This window comes from Triticum urartu, chromosome 6, assembly GCF_003073215.2.
Source record: "Triticum urartu cultivar G1812 chromosome 6, Tu2.1, whole genome shotgun sequence".
Lineage (NCBI taxonomy): Eukaryota > Viridiplantae > Streptophyta > Magnoliopsida > Poales > Poaceae > Triticum > Triticum urartu.
The window spans coordinates 544370992-544398379 of NC_053027.1; the positions used below are offsets into that span (position 1 = coordinate 544370992).

Here is a 27388-nt window from a genome sequence, read left to right on the forward strand (position 1 = left end):
TTAGATTTCCATGAAAACATGTAAATTACAATGACAACTCTTTAATTTATTCAGTTCTTATCAAAGAAAAAAATGGATTCAATGTGAATTTCTTGAATATAGTTTGTAGAAGTAGATACCAAATTCAAGTCTTGCAGGAGAATGAGTTAATTATCATCAACCATATCTGACCGCATCAAGGAAAATAATATGTACACATTGAAACTAATTGCATTCGGTTCATGATATGTACTTTATACAAGTCGATATATATCATTATGAATTTGAAATATTTTTGCGATATCAAGAATAACTGAAACTCGCTATAGGAAATTAACAGGAACTCACTTATGAAATTGATTGGTCAGCACCATGCGCAGTGTTAGAACTTTTGGGTAGATAATAGAACACTTAAAAAACAAATTCCTCAACCATAAATAAAATTTTCAATCCAGTAGCGATAGTAATAAGCTGCTATCATAGGTAAAAAAACATGTTAGTTAAATAAAGGCATCCGAAAATATCTTATATAACAGTTACTGAGCTTTGGATGGAATCACAAAATGGACTAACGATCTCCGGATTACTCAATGCTATGGGAACGTTGCCCCGCCGCTGCTGTCAACCGCGTGAGCAAGTCTAGTGACACTGAGTGGCGGCAGCAAGGGAACCGTGCATGACGAAGCCTCTCAGAAAATAACTGGATTAGGGCCTCTTGAGTCGCCATCTCGGACGACGCCTTCACATGTCAAAATTAGACACACAAAAACTCATAAAGCTTAGGGTTAAGAAAACTGGTACTACTCTCTCCGTTCACTTTTGTAAGATTATTTAGACATTTAAGACAACACCTAAAACAGTTCAATTTCAGCTATCCTAAAGGACTTACAAAAGTGAACAGAGGGGGTAGCAATTTAATCATGATGAGGTGACCCAAAATTGGCCGGTGCTAGGCGTAGGTCGGGCGATGCTAGGCGATTTGTAAGCCACCTTCACGGTCGTCCGATGTAAAGCACCACGTCCGTCCGATCTGTACGTGCACGCTTCCCCCTTGCAAAGCCCGTCGGCCCGTAGCGGTCGCTGCATTGCAATGAAACAAGACGCCCCCACACGCGAATAGATCCCCACCTGTGGCTGCAAATCGCGGGGCTTCCTCCACCTCCACCTGCCCTGCGATTTTAGCTCGTCGGAGACTACAACGACCCGTGAGCGCCGCCCCTTCTCTCCACCTCCACCCCTCCACCTACTCCACCTCCCGCGATGGCGCACCACATCGCCAGAGACATGGCCTACTCCGCCATGGCTTGGAACTCCGACGAGGGTTCCTCTGTTCCCCGGCGGACAACTTCAGCTCCGGCGACCGCCCTAGATCCCAGGAGACAAGGTCCCATGTACAGAGATCCTCCAATTGTTTTCACTCATGCACCCCCTACAGGATCTGCTTCAAATTGGGTGAGCTTCCCCTTTCTCTGCCGCATTGACATTTCCTATGCTGATGGCTTTGTTGCTTGCCCTTGTTGCTTTGCTCATTGTTCACTGTCATTTAACACAAACTAGTGTGCAGCTGAGGTGATGTTGCTTTGAAACAAAACTAGATGTTGCTTTGATTTCAATTCAATAAGGAAGAAAAGTTATGTAATGGGAAGGTTGCATTGCTTCAGATTCAGAGGATGTGTAGCTTAATTGAATGTGTGTTAGCTATGCAACACCACTGAATGTTGCTTGCTTTAAGATTCACATGATGTAAGCACACACTGAAAAAAATATTGATTTCTTTAAATTTCAGAGATTACTTGTGCAAAGTTAAAAATTCTGCTGTATGAAAAAAATGATTGCTGAATAGCAAAAAGCAGTAGTAGATTATAGGGCTTGGGTATGTTATAGTGTTGTTGGCCTCTACAATTTCAGCAAGCATAAAACTCTGTAAAAGGATATGTTATTTAAAGCTTGTGCATACTGCAATGAAAAAACTGGTGTTGTTCTTCACTACTACTGATGGTGTTGTTCTACTGTTGTTGCAATGATGTAACATACCGAAGATGGGGCGGCAAATGAGGAGAGTTTTGTTCAGCAACCTTTCACAAGTCATGGTGGTGGGGATTCAGATGGTGTCCTAGAAACTCACGGTGGAATGCATGATGCAGATGAGGATGATGATATTTCATCTCAGCCACTTCTACCCTGTGTTGGCATGGAATTTGACTCAATTGAAGATGCCAAAAAGTTCTATAATGACTACGCATTTGGAACGGGCTTTGGCTCACGCATAGCTTCCTCAAAAAAACAGCCAGAAGAAAGGTTCACAACAACTTATAAAGAGGGTCTTCTCATGTGTGCATGTTGGCAAACCGGAGACTACATGTGAGACAAGCAGCCACTCGGAAGGAATTGCAGCACGGGGAAGCTCATCAAGCAAGCAGGCTGGGGTTGAAATGGATGTGATAGTCAAGCGTCAGAGGAATCGGATTATGCGTTATGATTGCAAAGCTCATATGATTGTTGGCCTCAGGGGCAATAAGTGGGTTGTTACCTACTTTGTTGCACAACATACACACCCTTTGATGCAGCGTGAGGAGATTGTGAGGTTCTACCGCTCACACCGCAAAATTCCAGAAGAAGATTACCAACTACTGATGACAATGCATGATGTAAACTTGTCAACTACAAATTGCATGGGAATGCTTGGAATGGTCCATGGCGGAGACCGGAGGAAACTGTCATATGTGAAGAGGGATGTTTCAAATGCGCGTTCCAGGCTGCGACAAAATCAGTCATTTCAGGACATGGATACGACGGTTGCTTACTTTAAGAGGCGTCAAGCTGAGAATGCTCAATTCTACTATGCAACAGAAGTTGACAAAGAAACAAACGAAGTGACAGCTCTGTTTTGGGTGGATGGAAGGACAAGATCATTGTACCCAAAGTACGAAGATTGTGTGTTCTTTGACACAACATTTTGCACAAATCGGTACAATCTGCCTTTCGCTCCTATTGTTGGTGTGAACAACCACTTGCAAACCGTGCTGCTAGGTTGTGCCTTGGTGCCAAATGAACAAATAGAAACTTTCAAGTGGGTGTTTCAACATTGGATGATTGCAATGAATAATGAGCACCCGTTGCACCTAATGACTGACCAAGACAAGGCAATGGAAACATCAATAAAAGATGTCTTCCCAAACACAGTGCATAGGTGCTGCAAATGGCACGTCCAGCGAAAAGCAAGGGAAAAGTTGGGTAGGATCCTGAGCATGGATGAAATTTTTGAGCAGGTTTTCTATGGGGTTATCAATGATTCAGAGATGGTGGATGAGTTCGAGGAGAATTGGCAGCATATGCTGCATTGCTTTGACTTGGTTGACAACAGACATCTAAGTAACATGTGGCGTACGCGAGAGACCTGGGCTCCAGCATACTTCCGAAAGAACTTCTTCCCATTTACAAGCACTACAGGGCGGTCTGAGGGTCTCAACTCCTACTTCAAGACATTTGTCAACCCTCAAGACTCTGTCTGGAGATTTGTACAACAATATGAGGTGCTTCAAGAAACAATGTTGGACCGTGAAGACAATCAAGCTTTCATAGGCCACGCAACAACTGCACCACTTTACTCAAGGTATGTGTGTGCTTTTATAGAGAGAAAAGGTTAGAACAGGGAACTTGAAAAACTCAAAATCATTGACCTTTTCATTGCAACATTCAGGTACAACTTTGAGCGCCAAGCAGTTCACTTCTATACCCGAAGCGTGTTTCTCAAGTTTCAAAAAGAGGTCATGGCATCAACAGGCTTCCTCATGAACCTGGCCCCTGCTCTTGACAATGCAAGCGTGAGGTTTGAGCTGCACTCAAATTACTTTGAGAACCCCCGAATATTTTCAGTGAATGTTGTGTTGGCAGAGGAGAAGTTTGAATGCAGCTGCAACTGTTTTGAGATGAATGGGATTATTTGTGCACACATCATAAGGGTAATGGTGCATCTCAATGTCCAAAAAAATCCACAAAGATACATGCTAGAGAGGTGGTCAGAAGCTGCGACAACGGCAATGAGCAGTGGTGGATGTCTCCTAGATTTTGGGCACCCTGCAACCAACACTCTCAAGTATAACGCCTTGTGCAGAAAGTATACATGGTTGGCTTCACAAGCTTGCAGCAACGATCTTGCCTACAAAATAATGAATGATGCAGCTCACCAACTTGAGCCCCTCATAGCTGCAGCGAAGCAAGGGGCGCTCCAAGAACAACAGGAAGCAAATCAGCAGCAAGCAACGCAACAGCAACAACAAACCCCCGAGCCAACCACTGTGTCGCAACCTGATGGCGATGCCATGCTTCAGAACCCCGCACGTGTTCCAAAAAAGGGCGTCCGGCTGAAAAATCAAAGAGGAGAAAGACTCTGCTTGAGCAACGGGAAGATGCACATAAGAACAATGCTAAGAAAGATGAAAAGAAGCAAACCAAGCCCAGAGGAAAACCTGGACCAAAGAAGAAAGCGCCTCCTTGCTCGTACTACAACGAAGAAGGTCACGGTGTCCAAACATGCCAGTACTTGAAGGCTACAATGGGGGTCAAAAAATGTCCCTACTGCGAAGAGCAAGGTCATGCTATGCAAGAATGTCCCTACCTAAAAGCTGCAATGAAGACAGATGCTAGCATGGCTAGAGCAACAGAGCTTAGGCTGTGATCAACTTCGACCAGAAAAAGAAAAAGAAAACTCTCTTGCTACTACACATTTGTAATATTGGTTACATAGATTAGTTTCTTGACAAAGAGAATGGTGCAATTTACATTAGAGGACAAAAGGTAGTTATTTCATCATGCATTGAGTTGTGCCTCATATAATGCTCTTCTTTTTCTAAAATTACAATTCCCCCTGTTGCTTATGATATTGTTGCTGGCTCATTGTACTTCCACCATTGTAGCTTTTATTTTGAAAGGTTTCCTTGGGCCAACAATGCATGATGTTGTTGCTGGCTACTTAAACATACAAGTACATTGAAGCATCCTGTTTTAAAAACTTTTCCATAAAAAACACACTGGAGAAACTGTAGCAAAAACTTTTGACATGCCCGTTGCCACATAGAAAGGATATTGCATTACATTTCCTTTTGTTTTAGTGAGATTGAAAAGTTATGAAGATGAAGAGAAACAACAGCCCGACAATCGCCCCAAACCCACCCTATTGTTGCGATTATTCAACTTCGCACACGATTACATGTGTGAGTACAGTGTATTGACTTTCATTGATGATGTCGAACTTCACTGTAATTACTAAATCCATATAAAAAAAGATGTGTATATATATATGATTAATAGAGATACTAGCAGATACACTGTAACAACTTGTGAGAAAAAAGATCTCAGGCCAGGTACGGTCAAAGTATATCAACAATCTTCTTGAAAAGGCAAGTAAAAAACAAATAATCCTTGCATAAGCTGACAAACAATCTTGAATAGGCTTCACAAAAAACAAATCCTTGCATACAGTCACACAATGAAACATTCCTGTGAACTTCATTCAGAGTTGCATTGTGAAAAAAGTTCAGTCGAGCTGGCTAGAAGAACAAGCTCTCAACTACACTCGAGCTGGCTACAAGAACATGCTCCCAACTACACTCGAGCTAGCTACAAAAACTCGCGTCAGCAGTACTAGGCCACCGCCGCCAAGACTCCTCCTGTTTCAGAAGCTTGAAAACCCCCATCTAACGCTGAAGAAGCAGCTTTAGCTGATGTGCGGGGTCCAACTTGTTGCTTGGGTGTCTCAACAGATCTACTGCAATGCGTTTCCGAAGGTTTGGGATGTAATCCTAGGAAGCAATAAGACAGGAAACAAGTAAAAATTTAGTCATGAAACAGATCCCAATCGAGTTGAGAAGAATTACACAAAAAATATGGTTTTCAATCTAAAGAAAATACCTCGCCAAATGACAGCATAACAAGGCCATCCCAATTCTCCACGTATAAAATACTATAGTGGCCACAGTTATAGCTGAAAAAATAGAAGGTATATAGTTATAAAATGCAAAAGCAGATTTAGGTGAAAAAATAGAAAAATGTCTCTAAATGCAAAATAAACACATATTCTAGTGGGACAAAAATGTTTACTAAGTTTTTTGTTGAGGGTAATCAAGTGGGGTGAATAGCGAGTAAGACTCGAGATTGTGCTTAAAAAGTGGCTCCCTCATTGCAACACTCTTGATGTTTGCGACCTGATCAAACCCGAGAAAACATGGACAAACAAAATGCATAAGTGTGCGGTGTGGAAAAGCAAAAAAGAAGGAAAAGATTTGTTGCGCCAAACTCCAACAGGAGCATTACCACATTCTTAGTGATCATGTCCATCTCAAAAAGGTCTTCCGAGTTCCTGATGGAGTCAAAGATATTGAACTCCTTTTGGGTGATGTTAGCAACTACTGCCTAGTGCTTTTTGTGTACAACCATGAAGAATAGCTGCAATGCATCAAAACAACGCAGAACCAGAAAATCCATTTAGAAAAAAATGTAAAAAAATAGAAAAAGAATGCAAGATGGAACAAGATAAGAACTTACCAGGTCAGATTTTGAAATGTGATTTTGTAAGCAAGCATTCTTAAATTCTTTTTCGCACACCTTCGGATCAAACACATCTGGCTCAGCACTGAGTTTCAACTGATGGAGAAAATCACAAAACAAAAAAATATTAGAGGGCAGACCACAACTATATGATAAATCAAAAAAGCATTGAAACAACAGATAGAAAAAAAGAGATTTGAACACTAACACTCATCAACACTGAGAAAACAAATTTTTTGGCTTCTTCTTCTTCACTGACTGATCATAGTTGAATGTCTTCAGGTATAAGGTCATGACCTCATTGTCAATCTCCGCTCTTGGCTTTAGAGATGCATGAAAATTCTCGAGAGATGTATGGAAGCCATCTATTTCAATGAAGTCGGGCCTGTAAAAAGAAAATTTGTGTTGATTTTAGATAAAAACAGCAAGAGATATGCTCACATATCAAACTCTTTCATCTATGGAAACACAAAAAAAAGATTTCAGGCAAAAATGAGTAATAGAAAAGCATCATCATATGACTCACAGAAGCTCGTTTTTCTTTGGTTTTCTTGTCTTGTATCTGGTCATTACATACTGATGGTGTAAGGCATCACCGTGTGCATCAACCTTAATCTTCTTCATCGTTGGCACATTGTCTGAGGAGAGAGCCACCCTTTTCTTCTTTGACTGTTTACCAAGACTGTTGGACTCACCCCTGACCGCAACATTCGCCTCGGTTGTCTCGTGCAAATCCACTACTACTGCACAGCATTGCAACAACACAAAAACAGAGAGAAAAATGAGAATGCAAAAAGGAAACGCACTGAGAAAACTCTTAGATAAAAAGAGCTTGTGTTCTGAAGCAAGAAAAAACCTTGAGGTCCATCGGAGGAAGCGTTTTTTAATGAGATGGGGGACACATCAAACACAGGCCCCGGAATGTCGTTTGCCCTAGGGAGCTTTGGAGCTGTGTCAAATGTTGCGGTTGGGAGGTTGCTAGGCCTTTCAACTTGAAGAGTGTTGTCAAAGTTTGGCACTAATGGGATTGAATTCTGCACATCAGAGCTAGAAGCATTTGGTGTCTGCACATGCTTGACTGGTATGTCTACTTTTTGATTCATCCACTCATAGTCTTCGGTCCCCTCCACGAAAAGAGCACAAGATGGGCCATCTTCCCACTCCAAGGAAGTTACCATCATTGCCTGCACCGTGCCCTGGGAAAGAACTGGTGTTTCAACCTTATCAAAAGCTCCCGAAGGATCCATGTTGCAAACATCTTTGGGGGTCACCTTTCCGCCCTGATGTATAACTTCCTCCTGCTCCACACAATCCTTCCCATGAGAATGATTGCTACTCTCACCTTGTTGCAACGCAGCACTCCTGGAACGCTTAGCAACGCTTGTGCTTTGACCCGCCCCCTGTTTCGCTTCCACCCCAACCTTCTCACCTAATGCACCGGTCTCCACTACTTTGGGAGTAGCAACTACACCACCAGGTTGTGCCTTGTTCTGATCATCAGCACCTGCTTCTTCCCGGGAATCAGGATCCGATAATGGACACTTGGAAGAGTGGATAGCAATGCCTGCTGCAGTGGCTGTTGGGGTGCCAAAAGTCACCGCTCCCGTGCGCTCGACACTGCTTGTTGCAATGACTCTTTGGGCGACAAAACCTTCACTCCTGTGCTCATGGTTTGACACTGCATTGGAGTGCGCTTCCATCAACATGAGACCCAACCGCTTGCAGAAAGTTGACTGCAGGACCTGCCCAAAAGAGGTAACAACATTCTTCAACTCTGCCGTATAGAGATTTTTGTGCTTCTCATATATAGGCTTCAAGTGCAAAGGTATCTGGCACAGAAAATAAGAAACAAACAAATGGGGGTAAGCATAAATAAATATGAAAAGAAGATCAAAAGAACACAAAGAAGCAAAATCATGCACTTAAATTAATTGGTTTTAACAAGGTAGTGCATTTCTACCTCTAACTCTTGGCAGGAAGGGAGCGGCTGCAGCCACTCATCCAGAGAGACGCGAAACTTAGCGCCTAAATCACCCTCAACACTGACTTGAGTGTTGGCTTTGTCAGCTCTATTAGTGATATTTGCCGGATGATGTTGATTCTGACCCTCACATTGCTTGTCCGCCTTCAGTATTGCATATGGCGTTTGAGACAAAGGACGATGCTGCATACAACAATCACCAAAAGAAGAAAGTAAGATGTTTATCACCGAAAGAAATCTTTAGAAAAAGGAAGATTGGGTCTGCTCTTACATTGCGCTTTCCAAAATCAACCGTCTCGAGGGTGAGCTTGTTCCTGTCAAAATCTTTAACAAGCTCAAAATCTGCATTGCACACAAAGCAAGCCCTGGGCAGCGAGTAGTTGAACGTCTCCTCACTAATCAATGACCGAGGCACATCCAGGAAATCCATGTAAATTAACTACAAATATTTTTGAAAAGAAAACAAATCAGAAGGTTGTGTCGTACATATGATTGTTGCGAGCAGAATAAAATAAAATAAAATAAAGTAAAGCAAAAATATGAACCAATGAAAACATAGACAAAATGATTTGTGTTTGGCATACCACGAACATAGGTAGACAACCGCCTATCCAGAAGCCACTTGCCCCAGCCTCCCTCTTTAGTTGGTAATTCCTCGCCTCCCTCAACGCAGTTGCCAACACATGCTCGTCCCACGCAAACTCATTCAGTTCATCCAAGTCCTTCAAGCTAGCAAGGTAGTCCAACGAGACCATGTTGCCGGTGCCAGGAACTAGCACGAGAGCAAGGCATAAAAGAACCCAAGTCCTCTCTAAAGTAACAACATCATTATCCGATGCTTTCTTGATTACAGAAATGGATTTCTTCATTGGAGCCCTTGTGCCTTCTCGATATATGTCGCGCAGCTCGCAACGTTCGTTCCTCTTCAGCAGCTCCACTGCCCTTGGTCCGGATGGGATATTAAAAATTTTGTGCACCATGTCTCTAGTGAACAATATAGTCTTGTTTTTATGGCTGACAAAAAGGCACATGTCAAATTCGAGGACGAAGAACATTGCTATGCAATTCCAAATAAAGAACATTGCAACAGAGACACACACAAAATGAAATGTGCCAGAGGGTGATTTGAAGGTACCTGAACAAAGAATGCTTAGTGTCAATTCTCATAACTACCTAGTCAATCAGCTCGAGAGGTACAAAAAATGGTCTGATCTTCAACAACGAACCAAAACTCGACTTCTCTAGCACTGCCTTCTTGTTAGCATTCAGCTCCTTGTCTGCAACCTCACGGCTAGCTGAAAAGCACGTTGAAAACGACCCATCGGAAGATTCATCATCATCCATTTTTGGATCACTGCAAAAAAAAGAACAAAAAGGAAATGTTCAGAACACCCATTAACAACACTAAAAGCTATAGAGAAGGAATGCATGAAAATCTGAAACTTGTGAAAAAAAATCTGAAATATACTTGGTCATTGCATAAAAATGCTGGTTGGTCATTCATTTTAGGAGGCCACATAAAAAAATTGCAATGTAGCATCTTCACTAACTTCTGAAAGGGAAAACCTATATAACTATCACTAACAGATATCAAATAAAAACAAACACAAACAACTACTTCTGCAATTTTCATGCAATATGGGTAAAATCCTGGGGTAACATGTACTGCAATGCAACACAACTGCCTCCTGGACAAACACAACAACAGACAAAACTACACTAAAATCTACAACTCACAAGTACTACAAATGCAAAAAACCGCCTAATCATATCTCTACATCATCATACCTGCTACACACATAAAAACAGCAGCAACCATCTACATAAATCCACATGCAGTCAACGACATTGCAGCAGTAGTCGTGAGCACCACCAAAACCTGTCAAAAAAGCAGCAGCACACACACACACATATACCATTACTGATGACCTTCAGCAAGGTGCAGTGCAAAGACGTGGAAGATTGCAACAAGCTTGAAACAGATGCAGTTGCGAGCACGAGATCCCGGAGAGAGTGTATGGGCTCTGACAAAACTCCTGCTCCAGATCCAGAACAAAGACCACCGCGCCTCTCCCAAAAAATAGATGTCTACCGGCGAGCCCGCCCCTAAAACTCCGGCAAGCCAGCGATCCGCCTCCCCTAAAATAGATCGTTTGGGACGTCGAACCTACAAGATTTCTACTACGAATTTCTACTGCGGCCATTTCCGGATTATTTTGGAGAAGGATCGGAGGTACCTATCCTGCAGATTGTCGACGTCCATGTCTTCAGCCGCCTCCTCGCGGACCTCCTCGCGCGCCTCCCCTCGTCGACCTCGCGTCAGCTTCGCCGCCCCGGGAGCTGGACGCCGCGACGACCGTCGCATCGGAGATTTGGAGCGAGCTTGGGGGAGAGGAACGAACAGAAAAGGGAAAAATGTTGCAATGTGGGTAGGGGTGAGGGAAGGGGGTGCGGGTGAGACAACCCGACCCGATAGACGCGTCCTTGTCAGCTCGCGTCGTGCGCTACACCGGGTCCATCGGATCTCTCGCGATCGGACGGTGCGCGAGGAGATTTACGCGAGCGAGAAATCAGTCCGTTGGAAGGAAGCGTTTTCCAAATGTGTTTCATGCTCGACGAATTGACTTTTCTCATGTAAAACCGCCGTCTAAACGGATTCAGGTTACGGACACACCCAAAGGCAGTCCACGACAGGTACCGAGCCGGCCCCATGGCCATGGCCGCCGCTGTCGCGCGCCGCCTCCTCCGCCTGCTCTCCTCGCGCTCGAACCCTAAACCCGCCTCCCTCTCCTCCTGCTCCTCTTCCTCCTCCTTCGACACTCCGGCCACCGCCGGCGAGCGCGAGGGCGACCCCCTCTCGTGGCGCCTCCTCTGCCTCCGGTCGCCGGGCGCGGCGGCCGCGGCCATCGACGGATGGGCCCAGGAGCGCGGCCGCGTCTGGCGGCCGGACCTCCAGCGTGCCGTCTCCCAGCTCCGCCGCGCACGCCGCTACGGCCACGCTCTCGAGGTCAGCGGCTTCAACCAGTAGTCCCCTCTCTGAACTCTAGTTTTAAACTTCAGGCTCTTCATCGACTGAAAATCCAGCTATTTGCCTTGTACAGTGACACTAACTCATATGCCATTTTTGAACTGAAAAATCTGATAACATGGAGATGAACCCAATTAGGCCATTCCTCGGTCGTCGCTTTACATCTTATTAGGAATAATTGCACCTTCGTTCCCCTGTTTTTATTGACTGACAGCAAGTATTGAGAGGTTAATTGCGAAGGAAGAACTGATTAACCGCAACTCTGTAAAAAATTTCAGACCCTTTAAAATCTCTGCTTGCAGAGGAAGAACTGGTCAATTCAAACTCTTCATATTGTTTGATCAAAACTCTCGAGACGGGAATCTGGCACTTCTGCCGATTGGCAATTCGTGATTGTTTTAGTCCCATGTAGGCTAGAGTTGAAAATTACAACTGGCACAGGCTAAAAAAACTTCTGTTGCCCTGCAGATTTTATCATGGATGGACTCACGCAAAGAAATTAAACTATTACCATTGGATCATGCAGCTAGACTGGACTTGATTGCGAAAGTGCACGGTACTTCTCAAGCTGAGGAATATTACAACAAATTACCAAACTCTGCTTCAAGGGAAGCTGCCTCATTCCCTCTCCTCCATTGCTATGTTGCTGACAGAAATGTTCAGAAAGCAGAGTCCTTTATGGCTAGCCTGCAGAGTATTGGGCTGCCCGTCGATCCTCACTCGTTCAATGAAATGATGAAACTCTATGTTGCAACATGTCAGTATGAGAAGGTGTTCAGTGTAATCGATCTGATGAAACGCAACAACATTCCCAGGAATGCTCTCTCATATAACCTTTGGATGAACGCATGCTCTGTCTCTGATGTTTCGTCTGTACAATCAGTCTTCAAGGAGATGGTTAATGATGGCACAATTGAGGTTGGTTGGAGCACATACTGTACATTGGCCAACATCTTCAAGAAGCATGGACTGAATAGTAAAGCCCTGGCTTGCCTTAGGACGGCCGAAACAACATTATCAACAACACAGCGCTTAGGATATTCTTTTGTAATGACATGTTACGCTGCTCTGGGTGACAGCGATGGGGTTATGAGACTGTGGGAGGCTAGTAAATGTGTCCCAGGTAGAATCCCCGCTGCTAACTACATGACTGCTATTTTATGTTTGATAAAAGTTGGCGACATTGACCGGGCTGAGTGGATATTTGGAAGCTGGGAAGCGGTGTGCAGGAAGCATGATGTGCGGGTTTCAAATGTTCTTCTAGGTGCTTATGTGAGGAACGGGTGGATTGAAAAGGCTGAGAAGCTTCATCTGCACATGCTCGAGAAAGGTGCACGGCCAAACTACAAGACGTGGGAGATATTGATGGAGGGATTTGTTCAGAGTAGGCAGATGGACAAGGCTGTCAATGCCATGAAGAAAGCTTTATCTCTAATGAAGAGCTGCCATTGGAGACCTCCACTCAAACTGGTTGAGGCCATCGCAGCATTCTTCGAGGAGCAAGGAAACACGGATGATGCAAGCAGATATATTAAGCTTCTTCAAAAGTTTAACCTGACAAGCTTGCCCCTGTACAAGTCCGTGCTTCAAGCATATATTAAAGCTGATACCGTGGTGCCAACAAACATTTCCGAGATGATAGCAAGAGATGACATTGTTATGGATGAAGAAATGGACCACTTGATCATACGTGCTAGCAAGATAGATATCAGAGGCGATGTGTAACTATGAAATGTAACAGCCTGTGATCCAGACACATGCTATATAGCATTTTGCTGATGTCGCAAAATAGAACTGCAGATTAGACTGAGAAAAACACATGACAAAACAACATTTCATTGCTTAGCAGGCAAGCAAAGTGAATTCTTGTCTGTCATCTGAAGTGATGATTTCTCACAGAGATGACAATTATATGCTTTTATTGTGGAGGATCTCCGTTGTATGTACTTGAGACGAGCCTGAGAAATTTGGAGGGCTTCATACTTTTGTGAGAACCGGATAATGGGTTCTTATAGCTTTATTGGGATGATTAGTCATGAGCAAAGTGAATTCTTATTTCTTAACAGAGATGACGATTATATGCTTTTATTGTGTAGGATCTCTGTTGCCTGTACAAAGACGATCCTGAGAGATTTGGAGGCCTTCATACTTCTGTAAGAACCGGATTAGGTGGTTCTTATAGCTTTATAGAGATGATTAGTGATGTACTTGTGTGTGTATTTTCCTTTTTCAAAGATTTGTTGTCTCTGAATACTGTAGTTATTCATCTTCAATATCATCCCTGGAGTTTTGTCAAACTAGGCAACATTGGTTGTACTTGGTTCGTGTTTTCTCTTTGTAATAATAAAGTGCATTGGCTAGGCGTGTCACATTAAATTCTTGATCTTGGTACAGAGTTCCGAAAGGCAATACCATTCTTCCTACTAAGAAAATTCATTATTTGTTTATAAAGAATGGTTAAAGCTGTCGCACCCGCTAACCTACTAAGGACCAAGCTCATGGCATTCTTAGCCACACTTCTTACTGGAGTAGAAGTTTAAGATGAGAAGTACTAGGCCAGCTATTGACCTACCGGAGGACCAATGGCTTCATGTCACTCCCTACCATCACCATCCAAGTTCTTTTATAAGGAGCGGTGCTTCTTTAAGCTAAAGATGAATATCTTTTTACCATATTACTTCTCCTTTTTGAAAAAACCATATTACTTCTCTGCCTTGGAATTACACAATTCCAATTTTGTACATAAGTTATTTGTGTCTCTACACACATAGGGATTGGAAATTAATAGCAATGGGCATAGGAGGCACCAGGAACTACCGATGGATCACAACATTCATTTCCTACCGACATGCCTGTCTGTCAGAATCATTCGACATGCCGCCATCTCCTGCCATCTTGAGAAAGCAACCGTTCTCCAAGCTTGGCTGGGATGGATGGCTAGAGAAAGCAGGCGTCACAGTCGCTAGATGGATCCGGAAGAACGAGATAAGGTGGCTCGTATAGTTTTATAGGGATGAGTAGTGTTGTAATTCTATGCGATACATTTTTTTTCAGGACTTGCTGTCTCTGAGTACTGTAGTTATTCATCTTCAATGTCATCCATGGAGTTTAGTGAAACCAGGCAACATTGGTTGTACTTGGCTTGCCTTTTCTCTTTGCAATAATGAACTGCATATGATAGGTGTTTCACCTTAAAATCTTGATCTCAGTACAGAGTTTCGAATGGCAATATATGCCACAATTCTTCCTAGTAAGGAAATACATTGTTTGTTTAAAGTACTGTTAAAGCTCTCGCACCCGCTAACCTACCAAGGACCAAGCTCATGGGTTTCTTAGCCCCAATTCTTTTCAGCTATCTACCTACATGAGTAGAAGTTTAAGATGAGAAGTACTAGGCCAGCTATTGACTGACCGAAGGACCAATGCCTTCATGTCACTCCCTACCATCACCACCCAAGTTCTTTTATAAGGAGCAATGCTTCTCTAAGCGAAAGATGATATCTTATTTACCATTTTACATCTCTGCCTTGGAATTACACAATTCCAATCTTGTGCATTAGCAATTTGTGTCTATACACACATAGGGATATGAAATTGATAGGTATGGGCATAGGATGCACCGGGAACTACCGATGGACTACAGGATCACAACTCTTATCAAAGAAATCTCGCGGAAGAACTATGACCACTATCTTGACACCCTTGACACAAGTACATGGTTGATCGTTGTTGTGGCGGCAAGCTCTCTGCACCCTCCATTTCGGCGGCAAGATCTCTGCACCCTCTAGTCTGAAGAATTCATCATCTTCAGTTAATTCAAATCATGTACCGTTTTGGCAGCAAGCTCTCTGCACCCTCCATTCGTCATCTGCCTTTGATCCGACGCTGACTACATCACATACCGCTTTAGGCATTCGAGAATGACTATTGACCGTGGTCCTCAATCGAACGGACGTCAAGCTCTTGTGTGTTACTATTAACTTACTAACTTTCTGAAACTCCGCTACTCTGTTTCATTACCTGCTCCCTACCTTTTCTCTTTTACCATGGACCTGTAAGGCTATAAAGCGAACATTGTAGAAACTTGTTGGTCATTCTCTATGTACTGGGTTAAACCTTTTTTTTTGTGGGAATACTAAGTTAAACCTTAGTCGTCAGTGTTTTTGGTCGGCCCTGGCGTATTTGAAATCACACTAAGTTCTAGCTTTTCCTCCAAATTTTTGACGTTTTGTTCAGTTGAGTAGATTTTTTCCGTTTTCTTAATCAAATGGCCTATAATATCATAATTTAATTTCAATTTTGAAGTTGCTTAACAAGAGCTTGTCAGCTCGGTTGTTCCTTATAGCACGTACGAAGCAGGCTACCTAAGCAAGTTTATTGATCTCAGGAGACTTGCACGTACGAAGAGAACAAAGCTAGCCGGATTGATCCGCCGCGTGACGAGCACACACAAGACGCCTCAATTTGATGGCAACAAGACCGACATAGGATGCACTGAAGCTAGGCAAATCCATCGTGCCTCTGTTCGGCTAGTACAGTAGTACATGCGTGTTGAAAGAAGCTACATCACTGGCGCATCAGTTGAAACCGCCGCGTGTGGATCCTGCTCTATTGCTGAAAGCAGGATGTTGATATCATGGTGCGCGGGGTATTCCTGGAAGTCGCCTCTTTGCTGCTTTGATGTCCCTGAGAAGCAGAGCGTTCTATCTGATCGTGATTTTTTGGTTCTGTTGACTTTGTTCTTTTGTGCATTTTCTTGTGAAAGTGTTATGGTGTTATTTGGTGATTGTGGTGCTATCAGATTTTTGTCCCGTGATAGATGTTCCGAGGTCGAGCATTTATAGCGGGTTTCCTGGTAGTGCTCCAACTCGCTCTCTCTTTCCTAGTTTCCATCTTTAGTATGTCGATTAGTAGTGTTGGAGATGGTTGTAATAAGGATGAAAACTCGGTTATCTTTCTATTAAGTGATTAATGGAAAAGGGGATGCTTGGTTGAAAAAAAAGTACAGTAGGCCAGATGTGCGGGTTGCAGGAAGAGGATAAGTTGGAGATGGTTGTCATAAGGATGAAAGCATTCTAGCACGGTTGGAAACTCTATTGAGAACCCTATGGTTGGATTTTTGGAAGCTGGGAAGCGGAGTGCAGGAAGCATGATGTGCGGGTTTCAAATGTTCTTCTAGGTGCTTATGTGAGGAATAGATGGATTGAAAAGGCTGAGAAGCTTCATCTCCACATGCTACAGAAAGGCGCATGCCCAAACTACAAGATGTGAGAGATATTGATGGAGGGATTTGTTCAGAGTAGGTAGATGGACAAAGCTGTCAATGCCATGAAGAAAGCTTTATCTTAATGAAGAGTTGCCATTGGAGACCTCCAGTTAAACTAGCTGAGGCCATCACAATGTTCTTCGAGGAGCAAGGAAGTGCGGGCGATGCAAGCAGATACATTAAGCTTCTTCAAAAGTTTAACCTAATAAGTTTGCCCCTGTACAATTCCGTTCTTCGACCATATATTTAAAGCAGATATCATGCTGCCAACACACGTTTCCGAGATGATGGCAAGAGATGACATGGTTATAGATGAAGAAATGGACCACTTGATCATACGTGCTAGCAAGGTAGATATAACAGGCAATGTGTAACTATGAAATGTAACAACCTGTGACCCAGTCACATGGTATATAGCATTTCAGCTTACGTGGAAAAATAGAACTGAAGATTAGACCGAGATCATCACATGACAAAACAACACTTCATTACTTAGCAGGCAAGGTTAATTTTTGGCTTTGCTTTGTGAAGTAATTGTTTCTTAACCGAGGATGATTATATGCTTTTATTGTGGAGGATCATTGTTGTATATATGTAGACAATCCTGAGAAGCTTGGAATGCTTCATACTTCTGTAAGAACAGGATAAGGTGGTTCTTATAGCTTTATAGGGATGAGTAATCTTGTAATTATGTGCGATATTTTTTTTTCAAGACTTATTTTCTCCGAGTACTGTAGTTACTCATCTTCAATATCATCCATGGAGTTTAGTGAAACCAGGCAACATTGGTTGTACTTGGCTTGCCTTTTCTCTTTGCAATAATGAACTGCATATGATAGGTGTTTCACCTTAAAATCTTGATCTCAGTACAGAGTTTCGAATGGCAATATATGCCACAATTCTTCCTAGTAAGGAAATACATTGTTTGTTTAAAGTACTGTTAAAGCTCTCGCACCCGCTAACCTACCAAGGACCAAGCTCATGGGTTTTCTTACCCCAATTCCTTTCAGCTATCTACCTACAGGAGTAGAAGTTTAAGGTGAGAAGTACTAGGACAGCTATTGACCTATCGGAGGACCAATGGCTTCATGTCACTCCCTACCATCACCATCCAAGTTCTTTTATAAGGAGGGGTGCTTCTTTAAGCTAAAGATGAATATCTTTTTTACCATATTACTTATCTTACTTGGAATTACACAATTCCAATTTTGTACATAAGTTATTTGTGTCTCTACACACATAGGGACATGGAATTGATAGGTATGGGCATAGGAGGCACCGGGAACTACCGATGAATTGCTGGATCAGAACTTTCATTTCCATCTGACGCGCCCGTCTATCAGGGCTATCCAACTCGCCACCATCTCCTGGCATTTTGAGGAAGCAACAATTCCCCAAGCTTGGCTGGGATGGATGGCTAGAGAAAGCAGGCGTCACCATCGCTCGATAGAGCCGGAAGAGCAACAGTGCAGCAATGAGCGCGAGCTCTGAAACTTACACAGAGAAGAGAGATGGCTTGACTCACATGTCAACCATGTACTGCTTGCTTTTAGCCCAACTTGCAGGATAGCCGAATTACTCTGCATCCACCCATGATTTACGGTGCCAGATGATAAGATGGCGAGCCTAACAGTGACTACCGATTTTTGGTCTGAAACTGCCAGGCACATGACACTTCCCGGCCGATATGCAGACGACGCTGCAATCCAGCAGAGTACAAGTGCTCACTAATTGCATCTGATGGTGGTCGTAGCACGTCAGCCGTGAATCGGCCGCATTTTTATCGTTGGCATAGCAGCGCTCTTTTTGGTCTACTATAGTTAGTTGAATCAGCATTTTTGGAGCACTGCTACATGTACGATATTTTCGGACCGATTTCCATACGACATGAAATTGTTGCCATGTGTCCCATTCATTCAGTGGGCCACAACTGTCGATCATGAGTGTTATACGATTTTCGGGCGCCAACCATTGTATGCACAGTAATTCGGCTACATAAATGTCGCCCTTAGCATTCACACCATACATATTATAACCTCACAAGCTTTAGATGTTGAAACCCTAGCTCGTTGCTGCAGATGGTTGGCCTTATTGCTAGCAGGATTGAAATGCACGAAATGTCCCCAAACTATTTTGGAGGTGTCACGTAAGCCTTTAGTTTCTAAAAATCGGCATCTAGATCCAAGTGCAGTAAGCGTGACATTTCAAAGCAGCAAATTCGCAAAAAAAAAAGTTTCAAAGCAGAAGAATGTGTCAAAGGAAGTAACATGCAAACTCTCCCGCTTTTATTCATTTTGTTGACAAAAAAATGAATCCAATGCACATCTCTTGAATTTGAATACAGTTTGAAACATTGAAGCACTACAGCACTACTACGGAGTAGATGTCTAGATACTAATGAACCCACATGGTTTTTCTATTGGCGTCGCCTGGACGGCCTTGAGGAGCGTTCATTTCCAGTCGGTTACTAGTATCATGCATCCCGGATGGGTCCGCGTCTTTGTAAATATTGTGGAAGCGTTAAACCCTTTTCTCGGGCCGTAATTGTATTTATATTGGGGATGTCGTGGCTTACAAGTCTGACGATCAGGAGATTAATCGTGAAGTTATAGGAGAAGGTCGGTACATGAGGAGATAGACAGAAGTAGAGATAGAAGAGGATTACAAGTTTAAACACTAGTCCTATCTCAATACAACTATTCCAACACTCCCCCTCAATCTGAACCTAAGGAACACCAAGGTTGAGATTGTACTTGAATTCATTGAGCCTTCTCATGGTAAGAGGTTTTGTAAAGCCATCAGCTAGTTGATCACCAGTAGGAATGAATCTTATGTCCAGTAGCTTTCGAGCTACTCTTTCTCTGACAAAATGGAAATCAACCTCAATATGCTTTGTACGTGCATGGAAAACAGGATTAGGTGAAAGATAAGTTGCTCCAATATTATCACACCACAATCTTGCAGCTTGTGGAGCTTTAACTCCAAGCTCATACAGTAATGTCTGAATCCACATCACTTCAGCAGTAGCATTTGCTAGAGCCTTATACTCAGCTTCAGTGCTTGACCTTGAGACTGTAGCCTGTTTTCTTGCACTCCTTGATACAAGATTTGATCCCAGAAAGACAGCAAATCCACCTGTAGATCTTCTATCATCAGGAAATCCTGCCCAATCTGCGTCAGAATAAGCAGATACAAGCAAGGAGGGAGACTTGACAATTTTTAGTCCAAGATCTCCTGAAAAACTGAGATACCTCACAATTCTTTTAACTGCAGTCCAGTGAACAGTAGTTGGTGCATGCAGATACTGACATACTTTGTTAACAGAATAGGAAATATCAGGACGTGTAAGAGTCAAGTATTGTAATGCACCTACAACACTTCTATAGTTTGTTGCATTCTCAGGCCCAAGAGTTTCTCCACTATCAATAGTAAGTTTTTCCGAAGTTCAGATTGGTGTGCTTACCGGCTTGCAGTTTTCCAATCCTACTCTCCTGAGAATATCTTTGGTATATTTTTCCTGAGACAGAAGTATGCCATCTTTCATCTGTTTGACCTCTATACCAAGAAAATAATGAAGATCACCCAGATCCTTAAGAGCAAATTCCATCTTTAAATCCTTAAGCAGACAAGCAGTAGCACTTGGACTTGAGCTAGCAACAAATATATCAACAACATATACTAAGACAAAGATAATAATATTGCCTTTGTTGTAGAAGAATAACGAAGTATCAGCTTTAGATGGTATAAACCCAAGTTGTTGTAATTGAGTGCTCAACCTTGAGTACCAGGCTCTTGGGGCCTGTTTCAACCCATACAAAGCTTTATCCAATTTGCAAATATAGTGAGGTGTGCTCCTGTTTTCATAACCCGGTGGTTGCCGCATAAAAACCTCTTCTTCTAGAAAACCATGAAGAAACGCGTTCTGAACATCTAGCTGCCTTAAACTCCAGCCTCTGGAAACAGCAATGGACAATACAAGTCGAATAGTAGCTGCTTTAACAACAGGGCTAAAGGTATCTTCATAATCAATACCAAACCTTTGTTTAAACCCTTTTGCAACTAATCTAGCCTTGTATCTGTCTATACTTCCATCAGACTTTCTTTTAATCTTATACACCCACTTGCAATCAATGACATTTTTGACTTTTCCTGGTGGTACCAAATGCCAAGTTTTATTTTTCATGAGTGCCTCATATTCATTATCCATAGCTTCTTTCCAATCTTTACTAGCAAGTGCATCATGTAGATGAGTTGGCTCACCCATATTAGTAAGAAAGGCACGTTTAATCTTATCATACCTGATAGTTCCATCTTTGTATTCTTTTTCTTTAACAATACCAGATTTTGATCTTGTGTGGCGACGTGGAAATTCCAATGCAGAAACTGGTACACAAGTTTGAGTAGAGTTTTCTACCTCAGAAGATCCCACCGGATCCCGTGCATTGTGCAGCTCCTGATCCTGCTCTCGATCCGAGGCAATCGAGGAGTCAGAAATCCTCCTAGCGATCGGTGCGCTAGTAGGAGAGCGCCGCGTGGCATCCACAGCGGCCAGCCGCTCGGTTGGGTCGGACGCGCAGGAGGCGCCAGACCCCACCCCTGTCGCCTGGTCGGCTGCTGGCCCGTTCCACTCACGGGTGGCGCTAGGTGATTTGCGGTGGCCCACGCTGGGTGGGCTGGCGGGGCCCGTGTTGCTGGGGCTATCGGCCATTGCGTCTGACGCATGCAGCGCGCTGCTGAGATCCGTCTGGGATCGCGCGTCTCCTCTGGATCCCACGCCATTGCTGCCAGCCAGATCCGCCTGGGATCCAGCGCCCAGTTTGTCTTCATTTGCTTGCATAAAATGACAATCTGAATCTGCACACTTAGCATTAGAATTAAAATCTTCTTTGGTACTAGTCATATGATCAGCACTATTTAACTCTCCTCCGTGATCTGGACTAGACATATAGTCAGGAAGAAGTGCAATTTCTGCATGAAGTAAAGCTCCGGCATTGGGATGAAGTGTGGCAAAAGGAAAGATTGTTTCATCAAATACAACATCACGAGAAATATATATTCGTCCGGTAGAAATTTCAAGACACTTGTATCCTTTATGGAGATTACTATAGTCAAGAAAAACACATTGAGTGGAACAAAACTCAAGTTTATGGCGATTGTAAGGACGAAGATTGGGATAGCAAGCACGCCCAAAGATTTTGAGAGAATTATAGTCTGGCTTTTGTTGGAACAATTTTTTCAAAGGAGTGATGTTACCAATAACTTTGCTAGGAAGACAATTAATGAGATAAGTGGCTGCGATAAAGACTTCATCCCAATATTTTAATGGCATTGATGCATGAGCAAGGAGGGATAAACCAACTTCGACAATATGACGGTGTTTACACTCAGCAGAGCCGTTCTGTTGATGAGCATGAGGACAAGATACATGATGAGCAATGCCAATATCACGAAAGAAAGAGTTGAGCTTTTCATACTCTCCTCCCCAGTCACTCTGGACTGTGATGATTTTTCTATCAAATTGACGTTCAAAAAGCTTCTGAAATTCTTGGAATACGGAGAAAACTTCAGATTTGAACTTAAGCAAATATATCCAAGTAAGTTTGCTAAAATCATCAATAAAACTAGCATAATATTTTTTTTCTTCCAAAAGAATCTCTTGCATGACCCCATACATCACTAAAAATAAGCTCCAAAGGAGCATGAGACACATTGTTTGACCTAGGATGAGGGAGTTGGTGACTTTTGGCACATTGACAAGCATCACAAACGGACTCAACATGTTGACTAGATGACAATGGAAGATTGCCTTTATTCACTACTTGCTTGACTATGATCGAAGAAGGATGTCCTAATCTTTGATGCCATCTTGCCAATGAGGGCTTGACGACGGAGTAGACTTGACGATGACGCTTTCGACTAAATGCTCCGGATGTGATGGGGTACAAGCCTTCAATGCATCTACTGTGATAGAGGAGCTCCCTCGTTGCCCGATCCTTAATAAAAAAAATATGTAGGATGAGTTTCAAAGAAGACATTGTTATCGGCGGTCAAATGAGACATAGATGCAAGGTTTTTATCGGCTTGTGGAACATGAAGGACATCTTTAAGAACTAGATCACGTTTAAGAGTAGGGGAATTAATAGATGCTTGACCAATATGACGTATGTCCATACCTCCTCCGCTAGCGGTGTGGATCTGGGAGTTGCCGAAGTATCTTTCCCTTATGGAGAGCTTCTCTAGCTCGTTGGTGACATGGTCAGTAGCTCCCGAGTCAGCGTACCAAACAGAGCCATCTCCACCACCTTGCTCCCTCATTGCAGCCGCAACGAGACGTGCATCAGGGACAAAGTCCTCGTCGTAACGATGCCAGCAATCCATGACTTCATGGCCTGCCTTCTTGCATAGCTGGCATCTAGGACGGTTGGAGGAGGAAGATCCAGAGGAGGTGTTGTTGTTGTTGGAGTAGCCACCTCCTCCAGAGCGCATGGGGGCGTTGTTGTTGGTGGTGAAGCCGCCCCCACCAGAGCACGTGTTCTGGCTGTTGTCGCGTCCGCGACCGCCTCCTCCGCTGCTGCGGCCGCGCCCTTGGTGATCGTGCCCACGTCCTGCTCCACGTCCTCGTGAGGCAGCGTTGGCAGAAGATTGGCGGATGTTCGTCCCATGGAGCAGGTTGAGACGCGCATCAAAACTCAGCAGTTGGCTGAAGAGTTCTTGCACAGTCACGGGCTCAACCCGCGCTGCGAGGGCCGACACGACCGGGTTGTAGTCGAGGTCGAGGCCGGCCAGAACGTGGGAGACGATCTCAGCATTGCCTAGTGCCGCTCCCGTGCATGCAATCTCATCTGACAGCATCTTAATCTTGGCAAGATATTCAGTCATGGTTAGGTTACCTTTTTTCAGATTTGTGAGCTCTATCCGAGTGTTGATGGCTTGAGCTTGGGTTTGGGCAGCAAACGTAGCTTGGATCGCCGCCCACACCTCCGCTGGAGTCTCCAAGGTAACGACCTGTGCAAGAATCTCGCGAGACAAGGAACCCATCAAGAAACTTTGAACATGCTGATATTGTGCGTACCAGAGATGCCTGGCGAAGTTTGCAATCTGTTCCTCCTTCCCATCTTTGGTGATGGTGAGAGTTTCCGGCGGCGCCTGGCTCGTTGGATCGAGGTGGTGCGCCATCTGGGCGCCCTTGATTTGTGGCAGCACGATGGCTTTCCACATGAGGAAATTGTTCCTCGTAAGCTTCTCCTGCGGTGGTGCTCCGAGGGACATGGCCTGAGAACTACTGGATGAAGGGGCGAAGGTGGATGTGGAGGCGAGGGAGGTGGTGAGCGCACTCAAGGTGCTGGATTGGGTGGAGGCCGAAGTCATAGCGAGGTTTGGCGAAGTTTTGGGGAACGCTAGATGCGATCTCTTCTCGATCTAGGAAGAAGATGCTCTGATTACCATGTAAATATTGTGGAAGTGTTAAACCTTTTTCTCGGGCCGCAATTGTATTTATATTGAGGATGCCGTGGCTTACAAGTCTGATGATCAGGAGATTGATACAGAAGAAGGTCGGTATATGAGGAGATAGACAGAAGTAGAGATAGAAGAGGATTACAAGTTTAAACACTAGGCCTATCTCAATACAACTATTCCAACAGTCTCTGCGAGGTCCGACTCCGCGCGGTGCCCCGTAGCTCGACGAGGTACACGCTGCCGATGCCGCCGTGGCCCAGCTGCTTCAGGAGCCTGAGTTGTGGCCCAGGCTGAGCCGGGACTCGCGCCCGTCGGCCGCTCGGGTCGTCAGGGGCGACTTTGCTACTGCACGTCTCGGCTCCGCCATGCCAGCCCGGAGTCCCCAGGCCACGCGCGCGGCGCGTCGTGAGCCGGCCCACAACGGCGCAGTAGCTCTGAAACGCCGGAACGTCGCGTCGTCGGTTTCCATGAGCGCCGGCCACTCTCTTGCCCCAGCGGCCAGCGCGTGCGTTGGCGAGACCCCCACATTCGTGCTGCACTGGTCCTCGAAGCCGGTTCGACGGGGCGCGTCTTCTGCGCGTCCGGCGCCGACAACAAGCTGCTCCTGGCGCGTGCTTGCTGTCCAATGAGACGGTGCGCGACGCGTGCCACGGCGACGGACGGCTGTGGTACACGCGAACTCAGTTCACCTAAAGCGAAGGCCGGTACGGCGCGTGTCCCTAGTGTTGACTACAAGCATCTCCGACGACGTGCCGTCGGCGGCTGCCGTGGCTCTCGTCGTGCACGAAGCAGAGTACCTCCCCGCAGCCAGGTCTTCGTGTCGTTCCGGATGCTGAGCTGGCATGGCCTGGAGCTCAGCGCCGGCGTCGCCAGGGAAATCATGGAACAGCGGTGGCGCGTCGACAAGGACAAGCAACTCGGGGGCCACCTGCGGTGGCACTGCGAGGAGATAGCACTCAACGGTGGCGGTGGCCTGACATTGCACGCCAAGTGCTCGATTAAATGTCTACTGCAACGAGAGTGGGGATATAATGAAGAAGATGACGAGGTGGATGTCAATTTAGCCAGCTCTGGTCAAAACCATGTTGAGTCGGCATGGAAACTGCTTTAACTAGGTCAAGGGGTGAAGCTTGTCCTATTTGGAGAGCTCAAGGTGTAAGCTATTTGATTTTGATGGACGAAAATGTACCATGCGACTAGTTTTGAGGGACAAAAATAGTCTTTTATCTTTGATTGAACGCAGACAACGATAAGAGCAAATTCATCTTGTTTGCAAGAATCATAAATCGCTCGCAGTCGCTAACCTACCAAGGACCAAGTTCATAACCACTGCCTACTACGCAAGTCTTTATAAGGAGAAAGACTTCCCTGAGCAAAGGTTTTTACTTGTGTCATTGGAATTATGCCATCCCACTTTGTGCATGATTTTTTTTTGTTTGTCTCTACACGCTAGGGATATTTTTTTATATGTATAGGCATAGAAGACACCAGGAAATACTGATGGATCACGGAAGTCACGACATGTACTATACAAGTTTGTTGACCATCGTTGTATTCTCGTCACGCTGGCTCATACACCACGCTTTCATGCCATCTTGAAGAAGCGGCGTGGTGATATTTGCTCTTTTGGGCGTATGAAACTAATGATACTAGTTTCTTTATCCAGGCGTAAAATTTTGGGCCTCCGCCGCCGCCCGCCCATCCTCGCCCTCCTCCGCTGCCGCTCCATGGCCGGGCCTCTGCTGCCTCCCGCCTCCCTTCATGCCACAGTCTACCACCACGTCTTTATAAGGAGCAAGGCCTACCTTAGCAAAGCATGAATAAATTATTTCCCATTTTACTTGTCTACCGGTATCTTGAAATTGTGCAGTCCCATGCCCTGCATTATTCGTTGTGTCTGCGCGAACTAGGGATATGAATTTGATAGGTATAGGCGTAGAAGGCATCAGGAATTACCCATTGATCACTAGAATCACAACATGCACTCTATGGCTGTGTTGACTTTCAACCTCTCTTGGTTTGACTGGGCCGTTACGGCACGCTCACGCGCCATCACAAGGAGGCATCACCGTGATATTTGCTTGTTTTCGCGGGATGGAGTGGCCGGTCAGTGGCTGGGATGGAATAGGGATGGTGCCAGAGTTGTCCGTAGTGACGGTTGGAAACAAGGGCGAGAGTGATCAAAGATTTTTCTTTAAAATTTCTGGCTAACAAAACTTGTCAAGCTTCAGCGAAATATACTTCCTCCGTCCCAAAACAAGTGACTCAACTTCATACTACTAACTTTCTATTAGTTAAGTCACTTATTTTAAGATGAAAGGAATACTTTATTAGGCCCCATTAAACTTCTGTTGGACTAGGTCTGTTTAATAGTCAAAGCAAATACTCTATGGGAAAATATTACTAGCACATGCATGCACTAGCTCCATGCATGCACACCACACTCTGCCGCTTGATCCGCACGCTCCGGCCGCGCGCACGACGCGGCTGCCTCCAACAGATTGCAACGGCCCTGTGCATGCAGCCACACGGAAGGCTGTGCAATATTGTATCGTGGAGAAAATCTGGAAAGGAAATAAAAAGAAGAAGAAGAAGGCAGGACATGTGTCTGTTTGTTCGTATATTTTAATGTGATCAATCCATGGACGAAGTCCAACACCTACTGATGGATCACTGGAACCACAACATACAGTCGGTGACTGTGTTGACTGCTATCCCTTGTTCTCTAGCTGGACCACTAGCCATGCTACCGTGCGTCTTGAGCATGCAGCATAGAGATATTTGCATGTTTGGCTGGGAGGAAATGGGGGTCGGAGACCTGGGTGGAATTGGGATGGTGGCAGATTTGCTATTCGTAGTTCTTGTAGGAATTTCATAGGAAAAATTCTTATGGAGCCCTTTGGTTTGTAGGAATGGATTCCTATTCTTATGTAGGATAGGGTCCAATTCTTTACATTTTAAAAAAAAAATATTAGTCTAGACTTAGTGGAAAAATTTCTATGCATCAAATGACATCTCTTTCTTTATAGAAATTGAGATACATGTCATCTCACTTTCTATGAAGTTCATATTCCTACAATATTCCTATCCTATAAACCAAAGGAGACCTAAGGTTGGCAAAATAAGGCAA

General features: G+C 44.3%; 2 protein-coding genes across 3 annotated transcripts; one reads left to right on the forward strand and one right to left on the reverse strand.

Moving 5' to 3' along the window:
- Window positions 1–6390: 6390 nt before the first annotated feature.
- On the reverse strand, window positions 6391–10871 carry LOC125516965. The gene is made up of 11 exons (XM_048682218.1): window positions 10744–10871; window positions 9733–9860; window positions 9091–9641; window positions 8778–8945; window positions 8486–8689; window positions 7382–8354; window positions 7135–7268; window positions 6967–6983; window positions 6785–6910; window positions 6523–6670; window positions 6391–6423 (listed from the first exon to the last, which is right to left on the reverse strand). Exons 1-11 carry the CDS (start codon window positions 10869–10871, stop codon window positions 6391–6393), a joined length of 2610 nt encoding a protein of 869 aa, XP_048538175.1.
- A 305-nt stretch (window positions 10872–11176) lies between these two features.
- Window positions 11177–13907, forward strand: LOC125515118 (pentatricopeptide repeat-containing protein At5g27460-like). Of its 2 annotated transcripts, XR_007286821.1 has the most exons (3): window positions 11177–11513; window positions 12003–13521; window positions 13631–13907. XR_007286821.1 is itself a non-coding variant. In XM_048680545.1 (2 exons), exons 1-2 carry the CDS (start codon window positions 11217–11219, stop codon window positions 13257–13259), a joined length of 1554 nt encoding a protein of 517 aa, XP_048536502.1. In that variant the 5' UTR covers window positions 11177–11216; the 3' UTR covers window positions 13260–13907. The 2 variants fall into 2 exon arrangements, 1 of the variants encoding a protein (XP_048536502.1); XM_048680545.1 differs by having other exon boundaries at window positions 12003–13907.
- The last annotated feature ends 13481 nt before the right edge of the window (window positions 13908–27388 follow it).

Excerpts from the sequence above, each read along its gene's own strand:
- LOC125516965 (XM_048682218.1), bottom strand. The coding sequence starts at position 10,871 with ATGCGACGGTCGTCGCGGCGTCCAGCTCCCGGGGCGGCGAAGCTGACG. Across the intron at positions 9,642-9,732 it reads GCTAGAGAAGTCGAGTTTTG|GTACCTTCAAATCACCCTCT; the intron begins GTTCGTTGTTGA and ends TTCTTTGTTCAG. Across the intron at positions 8,690-8,777 it reads TTGATTTTGGAAAGCGCAAT|CATCGTCCTTTGTCTCAAAC; the intron begins GTAAGAGCAGAC and ends TGTTGTATGCAG.
- LOC125515118 (XM_048680545.1), top strand. The coding sequence starts at position 11,217 with ATGGCCATGGCCGCCGCTGTCGCGCGCCGCCTCCTCCGCCTGCTCTCC. Across the intron at positions 11,514-12,002 it reads GCTACGGCCACGCTCTCGAG|ATTTTATCATGGATGGACTC; the intron begins GTCAGCGGCTTC and ends GTTGCCCTGCAG.